General features: G+C 38.5%; 1 protein-coding gene across 1 annotated transcript in view; it reads right to left on the bottom strand.

Annotated features, from left to right (window-relative positions):
- The window catches only part of LOC137658377 (D-serine dehydratase-like), an 11,065-nt gene extending 2,243 nt beyond the window's left edge, over positions 1-8,822 (bottom strand). The window contains exons 1-9 of the mRNA XM_068393050.1: positions 8,646-8,822; positions 8,280-8,437; positions 6,739-6,894; positions 5,414-5,538; positions 5,140-5,298; positions 4,848-4,994; positions 1,741-1,835; positions 1,527-1,621; positions 1,043-1,148 (exon numbers count right to left, since the gene is read on the bottom strand). Of these exons, the coding sequence (XP_068249151.1) occupies positions 1,043-1,148; positions 1,527-1,621; positions 1,741-1,835; positions 4,848-4,994; positions 5,140-5,298; positions 5,414-5,538; positions 6,739-6,894; positions 8,280-8,437 (1,041 nt within the window). The 5' untranslated portion in view covers positions 8,646-8,822. The remainder of the gene's footprint in view (positions 1-1,042; positions 1,149-1,526; positions 1,622-1,740; positions 1,836-4,847; positions 4,995-5,139; positions 5,299-5,413; positions 5,539-6,738; positions 6,895-8,279; positions 8,438-8,645) is intronic.
- Positions 8,823-8,878: the final 56 nt, after the last annotated feature.

Genomic DNA, 8,878 nt, shown 5'->3' with positions numbered 1-8,878 from the left:
AAAAGCATGAACTCCCCGCGCTGTAAGGGTGCGGCAGGTGTACTTCCTCAAAGCGAGGTGTACCAGGAATCCTGTGTCCAAGTTTACGTGTGTTTGTATACATCTATATATGTAAATAAGGTAATGTAATAAATTTAAGCATTGGGTCCATGAAAACATGATGAAGGAAAGGGAAAGGAACAGAGATGAAGCCGAAGAATAAAAGTTTTAGTTAGGAGTTGAATGGATGCTGCAAAGACACACCAACCATACACTATGTGAGGAGCACTGGTAGCAGTATCTTCTAAAGCCCTGTCCACACGATCGAGCATGCCCGACAGGCAAACAGTGACTCCAGGCCACAATAGTTAGTGAAAATGAGGGTTGATGACGTCAGAAGCGGGAAAAATAATGGGAGGGATCTGGCAACACTGTATGATGCCAGATCCCTGTCTGTGGTTTTCCCGCTTCTGACGTCATTAACCCTCATTCTTACTAACTATTGTGGTGTGGTATCACTGTTTGCCCATCGGGCATGCTCTATCGTGTGGACAGGGCTTAAGTAGTATGTATACATGTACATTTATGTTTCAAGAATCAGTAATTGCTGAAAAAGGAAAAGGATTATCACAAATCATTCCACGCACTTTTTAGTTTTCACTTTACCTCCTTTCCCACCCAGGCTGCATTACCCATAAGGCTGACCAGGCTTAAGCCTAGGGACCCTGCAAGAGCAGGGGGCTATGTAACTTCTTTTCTCTTTTAGTATTAAATGTGAAAACTATGGATTGTGTACTTCTTTTGGAATATTATTGTAATAAATTTTACGAAAAGAGAGCATGGAATATGGCGGGGCCCACTGGGTGATGTCGAGAGCCCCGAAGAAGTTAAAGCCTCGGCGTCCTGTTTCCCGCTTCCTTTAGAAAGTTGTCTCTGCTGAGTGGCCATTCCGCCCTCATGCATAAATCATCATTACCCTTTATTAGCATTGAAAACTCAGACTTTATACTATTTTATAATCATTACTTTTATCCACTCAGTAGTTACTACGATTGCTACTTACGTGCCAGGGAAGCAAGAAAAGCAAGGAGCCGACTGGGTACTTGGCATAGTCTAACTTTCCCTCCACCGTCTCGACGAAGCCAATTTCTTGGGTCATACTGCAAAGTCTGCCAGAGAGAAAGTAAATGGTGATAAGGTGTAAAGTGAAGCAAGTTCATTAGAATTGAATCCAAAATAATCTAAGTAGCTATATTATTTCAAGATTATCTATAAGAAATTTCATAGGAGAATTTTTTTTTTATAATATTCTAACAGGTGGGTTTGCCCCCAGTTTAATCCTACTATACTATTTTCACTTCCTTGTGCTTTACAATAAAGTCAAGCCCTAATCTGTTGGGTATCGATTTCAAATATGTCCTTTTATAACTTCTAACTAGAGATTTCTTATAAATTATTTAAATGTTATGTCACCCTGCCCAGAGAGAACTTTGACTTGAAAATAATTAAGAGTTCATCCCTGGACACAATTGGCTTGGTTGACTTACTTGAGGTTAGGGTGATCCCTGATGACGCAATAACCTGAGGGCATCTTCCCTTCTCCCTGTTTCGTAAGCCCAGTGAAGCCACAATCAATCAGCATCTTTCAACGTAAAAAAAAAGCCAGATAGATAAAATGATAGACATTTCAATAGAATTGCTTTTAAATTTCAATAACAGACATGCACATATTGTCTATTATTTACAGTCATCATTCCTTACTTGATTTCTTCTTGGGTAATGGCCAATGATTCTTGTAGCAACGCAACAAGCAATGTCCTCGAGGGAGCATGAGCCTAATGTTGACTGTTGGACGTCTGCAAAAAGCAAGTGTAAAGAAAATTATACATATTTTATAGATTAAAATCTTGGGGCAACATATCTCAAGTAAGAAGTATGTTAATGTATGTAAGTTTTGTTTATTTGTTTGGTATTGTTTTCTTATCCTTGGATGCTGCTTATTTTCCACCTTCTCTCTCGGCCTGAGTAACGTTTTGTTCTTAAACAAATAAAACCATCATTCTTTCATAGGAGTAGGACTTCAGCAAAGCTGTAAAGGCTGTTAAAATTTAACAAGGTAACTATTAACAGGTGGTATGAAAGCCTGGCCCACCCGTCAATCTGCAAGACTAGTACTTTTGATTTTAGGTGTATTAATCTTTTACTTTCTCTTTTCAGAGAAAGTTTGCAACTATGCAACTGTGTATAAGTAAACCTGGTAAAAAGTATGGCATATTTATGTTGAAGCCTGCCTTTGATCCCCATCATCTGTGTGTTTTGTAGGCTGCTGACTGTTCACGGTCATCCCCTTGTGACATGTGCAAGTACTAAGAATGAAAAGACTAAACTAATGCAGAAGAAACTTTGGAGTTCCTTCTTTTTTTTTGGCACTGCTTGAGCTGTTGTGTCTCCCTTAGGTTCCTCTAAGGCTGGGTCCTCTGGAAGAATGATGTGGGGAGAATACCTCAGCTCAGCTTCAGGACAATCCTCATGAAAGAGTATCAACTTCCCTTAGTAAACATAATACTCCTCTGCCTTTTCCTCAAGGGGCTCTTATGGCCGTAAAGACTGATGATAATGACCTGGACCTTCCTTATGCATCGCTGATGCTCCATCGATGGAAAAGCTTATAAGAGTGTTGTTTGCCCTCAGAACTTCTGAGGCCTTCCTTGTATCTAAATGTCTCCTGTTACACCTTTAGAAGCACAAGCAGGCGTGGCATTTGTTGATGTGGTCTTTACTGCTATTGAAAAGGCCCAAGTGGTCTTTTGCTGTGTGGGAGCATCATTGTTGACCCCCAAGACCTTGTCCCAGAAGGCGGCTGGCAAGAAGCGTGTGTTCTCCACCTCTTCTTCTAATTCTTCTTCATCCTCTTTTGCCTATAATTCTATTGGGCAATGTGGCAGTAACATAGCACAAAGCATTGAGTGGTATAATTCGTTTGGATCAAATAACATCTACCCTTCAAAGGTCTTTAACCTCCATTCACTTGTACTCCAATGGCGTTCCGTCGTTACCCTCCAAAATCATTGAAAGCACTGGCCTTGGTGGTAGAGGGGAAAGTGGTGGACGAGAAGAATGTGCATGAAGTAATTCAAGATGGCTCTTTAGGGCCTTACAGTCGGCTCATCCCAGTAAAGAAGTTTACCAGAGCCAACAGAAATTACCTTTGATTTGTCCTTAAGGAAGTAGCGTACCAATTCAAAGCCTTAAGTTTTAGACTTTAGACTCCCCACCCTTCCCCAATGATACACGCAAGTGTTCACTCTGGTCTTAGCTTGGACCAACTCGAACAGGATACATGTGTTGAGGTATCTAGACAACTGGCTTGTCCTGGTCTCTTCTGAGAGGCAGTTGCTTGAGAATCGAGATTGACGACTATTATATTATTGTAATATGATAGTTGTAAATCATGAAAAGTCTAGTTTCCCACCCAAGCAGATGAGGATGTACCTAGGCCGCAGATGATCGCATCAGTAGGCTGAGAGAGATAGCGCTTCCATTCTTGTTCAAACGAGAACCTCTGGCTTAGTAGCAACAATGTCTTCTTTGACATACTTCCTCTTTAGCATCTCCATCAGTGATCCCTTCAGTGGAGTCTGTAGCGTCACTTCTCCGCAGCCACTAATCTTCCTTCTCATTTTCATGCACATGAAGTTAACAGGTTTGCAGGAGTCGCCACCTTTGCTTCTGTACAGGACCGGGCACTCAGACAATTCCCGGGAAAGTTGAACATTGTAGAATTTGATTTACGGGGATTTCCTTCCTCTTAAGGGTGTGCTTCCTATTAAAGAATAATGGTTTGTATTAATTAGGAACAAATCACAAATTTTAAGTGATATTTATTTTTCTTAACTAAACAAACCTATGTCTTTAAATTACACTTCCCATTTCAACCACCCTGCAAGTCCTTGGCATAATGGTCAAAGGGATAGTCTTACTGACTGACTGATAGGTGGGGCTTCTCTGCCATACATCAGTGGTTAGGCGTATAATTACCTCATTAAGTTTTATCGGGCATCCCAGCTTATTTGAAGTCACTCCTGTTAAAGGACCCAAGATCATATAGCTAGGTAAAATAAAAATAACTTTTATTTTTTTTTATTTGTCAGATATTCCTGTTTTTGCTTTCATATAGAGCCTGAGCATCCTCAACCCTTTGTAGCTTGCTGCTTTTTATTGTCTGCTCTGTAGATATGATCGATCCTCAGACTACTGTTTAGAGATTTCTTCTTTCCCTGTATTGCCTGACTTGGAAATTTCTTACATGCTCCCAGTTTCTCCCATTTTTTCACTGCCATCTTTCACTATCAGTCACCTTTCCATTTACCGACCAGAGACAGGTATTTAAACCACCTCAATGTGTCTTCTGGAGAATATTTTTTTTTTTTTAATAGATATACTGTACAGCAGAACAGCCAACTGGTAACATGATTTAAAAAAAAATTATTTTCACAAGACTGATTCTTCCTCTTATCTTTATATTTATATAAACTAGGTTTTTAAAATCAGTGCAGATCGGAGTTACTCAGGTTACTTTAAGCTTTCAATTTGTACTGTTTAAATTAGAATTAAATTTCATGTATAATTTAAAGAAGCAAGATGATCTCTTAAGACTTGGACCTAAAGAAGAGATCTCTATTCTAAAGGTCTTGTAACACTATATGGAACAAGAACCTCTGTTTCACTGTCCTACCTAACCAATCCTTTAAGGTTACGACTGGCTTTTAAATAGCTACATATTAACGTTTATTTAAAAATTCTTAATTGAGACGGTATCTTAATTATTTACAATATCTGAACCAACAGAAAGACAATTTCATTCTCACCTAGAAAGGCGTAGTTCCCCGGATGCAACTCGTTCAGTTTCTTCATTGTGTCTGCTGGCCTTCTACAGGAGGGTGTCGAACCAATTCCCACGGTAGGGCAGATCACTCCGCGCTTCTTGGCCTTTTCCACGAATTTAAGCAGGCGCTCTAAATATATACAAAATATGGTTCCTATTGAAGATGACTTTTTTTTTCTAGTTTACTAACAAGGGTTCTATGATTGTTTAGGTATATTCATACAGTATTAGAATTAGAGAAAGATTTCATGAACATTGTCATTATTTATCCTCACCAATATTTTCATCTCTGAGAGCATCAACATCTTTCGGGTCATCTGCATGATAGGTGTTACCACAGTGTACATAAACCCCTTGGAAAGTGATCCTGGTTGGATCTGAACACAGACTCAGGGCTAAGTCTATGTCTTCCTCATCTTCCCACCAGACGCCAGCTGTTGGAGAAGTGCTACCAAGTCTAATATCAGAAATGTTTTCATTGTTATTCTAACACCAGCAATAGCTAAAGCCACTAATTAAAAAAAATAATAAACTAGGATATATCCATACCTCTTCCATTGCCACAGTCGACTTTTAAGAAGACTGACCACGTCTTAGAGGAAGGGGGTGGGGTTTCCAACAACGTCTGCACTGCTAACCTCGAATCGACCATCACGTGGAACTTTTCCAGTCTCCTTTGATCAATAAAAACAGAACTGTAACTTTGAGACGAGTCAAAATTTTATGAGTTGAATTCGTAATAATCTTGAAAAGCTTGAAGATTTAAAATTATGTTTGGTTTTGCCTTCTATTTTGAAGTGACAATTGCCTTTGTGCTGTCCTCTGCAGTAGTAGAGGGGAGTGCTCACAATCTAGGGTTCTGAAACTATTTTAGAAACATGTTTCCCACAAGTAAAGTTGCAATTTTTGGTGTTATTCTGAGTGTTTACCTATTTCCCCAAGTCAGTTGCGAAGATCTGCGGATACAGTACTTCTCCAGGTATATTACCCTGATTAACCCAGACCAAACAGGTGTAGTCAGTTAAGGAAAGGGAATTCCTGGTCAGTTGATTCAGTTTCTTTAGGCCCAACTAGATTTTAAGTCTATGAATTTGGCCCATATGGTCTAGCGCTATGACCGAGAAGGCCATTTAATGTCATCATGCAACATGGGGTAAACCCTACTGCTGGACAATAAAGTAAAAGTTAAAAGAGGTTGGACAGTAAGATAGGTAACGGGAAGTGGAATCAGGGGACTAAAATATAGATGCAATTAGAGATTGACAGGAAATATTTTAATGAAGTCTGTAAGGGTTTAATCCGAGATGAAATTAGCGCTAATCATAGAGTGAGCTCGGAAAGTATTGCTTCTCGGTTCTGACAAGTGAATGTGCTGCGCACGCCATCTGCATGGATCAGTATTAAAAACTGGCAGTACTTACCTCTGGTGAGCAAGCTCGCTCTGTGACTGGCTCAAATTTAATCCCAGAACAACCAAATACTAGACTTCAATAATATGCTTACGGGACACCTAAAATGCACTATAGTCCATTTCCTTTAGCGAGTCATATTTGCACCGACTCGCAGCGGTGCCCTTCTAGCTCGGAAAAGTTTCCTGATCGCTGATTGGTTGGACAAGATAATTCTAACCAATCAGCGACCAGGAAACTATTCCGAGCTAAAAGGGCACCGCTGCGAGTCGTTGCAAATATGACTCGCTAAAAGAAATGGACTATAGGAGAAATATGGAAGACAATGCCATAAGAAACTTAAGTTTTATTCCCAGTCAATGCAACATTAAAGAGTTTATGTTCATAAATTATATAACCGAACTTTGATACTGTCTCAGTAGAACAAGTAGACATGGTTAATGTATGATATTCATTGATACTAACTTGGTTAAAACCGTTACTCTTGGCATATGGAAGGGAATAAGTGGGTATCCGTAGAGAATGTCGTCGAAGCCGTGGTCGGCATAGAATTCGGATTCGTCTAATGTCGACGTCACGAGGCCTCTCTTCGTTCCTCCTGTTTGAAGCTCTGCTCCCTCTCTGGAAGTAACGACTTGGGATTAGAAAGTAAGAACATTATTAATATAAACGATGTTCTTCCGAATTTCCCTCTATAATGTCAATTTAAACTTTGTTTACCTATTTTATCAAAGTAAATTACCTTCATCGTTGCTGTATAAGTCAAAATTGAAGAGAAATTTAAATAATCTGTACATGGTTATTCATACCTTATTATCATTCGTAACGAATGATTATCAAATAAATGAAGAATATTTTAATTCAGAAATTCACTTGAATTAATAGTCGTCAGGATAAATATTTAACATTAATTTATTGACACAAATGTAATGAAAAAAAAAATTACTAACTAGTAAAGACAAAATTGGATAGACAAGTATAGGCAATCAACATCAACATCTTTCGGGTCATGCAGTAAATATTGATAGAAAAAAAAAAACTGGAGACTGGAGTTAATACTGCCGAAATGATAATGAAAATATCAATAACTTGAATAAATCTTATGAGATATATTACCCCTCCCTATAGATAGGAAATATCTAGACATTTTAGGCCCCACGATCATTATTTACTGATACCAAGCTATAGTAGCAAATATTTAGCCGAAACCATTTCTCCAATTAGTGGATATATGTTTTTAAGAGTTCATGTTTTACCATAATGAATTTTGTATCTAATTCAGATTGGATACATAAAAATGTGCTATGTTGCATTCTCATGTTTTACTGTAATTTTTATGTTGCATCATAAAAGCAGATGTATTTGCTGGAGAGAGAGAGAGAGAGAGGGAAATTACATTTATAGAGGGACTTCAGATACGGTAGGTGAGTAGTTTACCCAAATGTACAGTGTTATCTGAAAACCTATTTATTTCAAGTAAAATAGTAGGGGAAGTTTTGTCTTTTCCTGTAAAGGCTGCTCCACAAGGCACTAGATGAGTTGGAAGACCCAGACCTACAAGGCTAAGTACTGTGAAGCTCGAAGTAGGAGATGATAAATGGAGAAATATTGAATTAAAAGCTCAGGATAGAGACGACTGGTGAAATCTAACCGAGGTCCTTTGCGTCAATAGCCGTAGGAAGAGATGATGATGATGATTGTTAGAATTAATGAATTGTATTGAGTTTTAATAATAATAATGATAATGTTTATTGGACAAAAAATATTTACATACAAGCTACAACCCTAGTTGGAAAAGCAAGATGCTATAAGTCCAAGGGCTCCAAAGGGAAAAATAGCCCAGTGAGGAAAGGAAATAAGGAAATAAATAAATGATGAGAATAAATTAACAATATATCATTCTAAATACAGTAACAGCGTCAAAACAGATATGTCTCAGTTATTAAGGAATTTCAGTAAAAACACGTATTTATCTATAGACTATAAAGAACAAATTAAATACAAACATGGTCTTGTGTGTCTTAGTTTGGGCACGCAACTTCACTCCCATAGTTGTGCAAGTTTGTAACATCATATTACAGTTGGTTTCAACCTTATCGTAGTCTACCACGAAAGCTGGCGTTGTTAACTCCTCCACGCGACGACCAATGACGCTTGCCGCCATCTGCAAAAAAAGGCATCGACGTTTAGAACAGGAACATTTATATCACGACGTTACTTGCAACTCGATCACTTTATTCTATTCATCCACGAAAAATATCATACACGCATATGTTTAAATTCTTAGTATGGGAAAGTCTAACTGATTAAACACATCGATCACATTCCTGACGCGTTAGGTGGAATCAGCTGAGAAACATTTCATATCTTACTTTTAAGCGATATATTTTACGAAATGCTTGTTGAAATCACTGTCGATAAGGAAGATCCGTGATATAAAAGGGTAATTACGCACTGACATGCAAAGGGACCTAGCCCAAACGTGTGGAAAGGTTCACTGGCGAAGTTTGTGTGCACTGGGTTGAATTAACTAGATTAGTTGAGTTCGGCAACACGGGTTTGTACTTTGAAAATAAGCGCCCGGAGAAGAAATTGCCTTCCCTGC

Source organism: Palaemon carinicauda, chromosome 19 (assembly GCF_036898095.1).
Source record: "Palaemon carinicauda isolate YSFRI2023 chromosome 19, ASM3689809v2, whole genome shotgun sequence".
Classification (NCBI taxonomy): Eukaryota; Metazoa; Arthropoda; class Malacostraca; order Decapoda; family Palaemonidae; genus Palaemon; species Palaemon carinicauda.
This window is presented reverse-complemented; position numbering and strand designations above follow the sequence as displayed.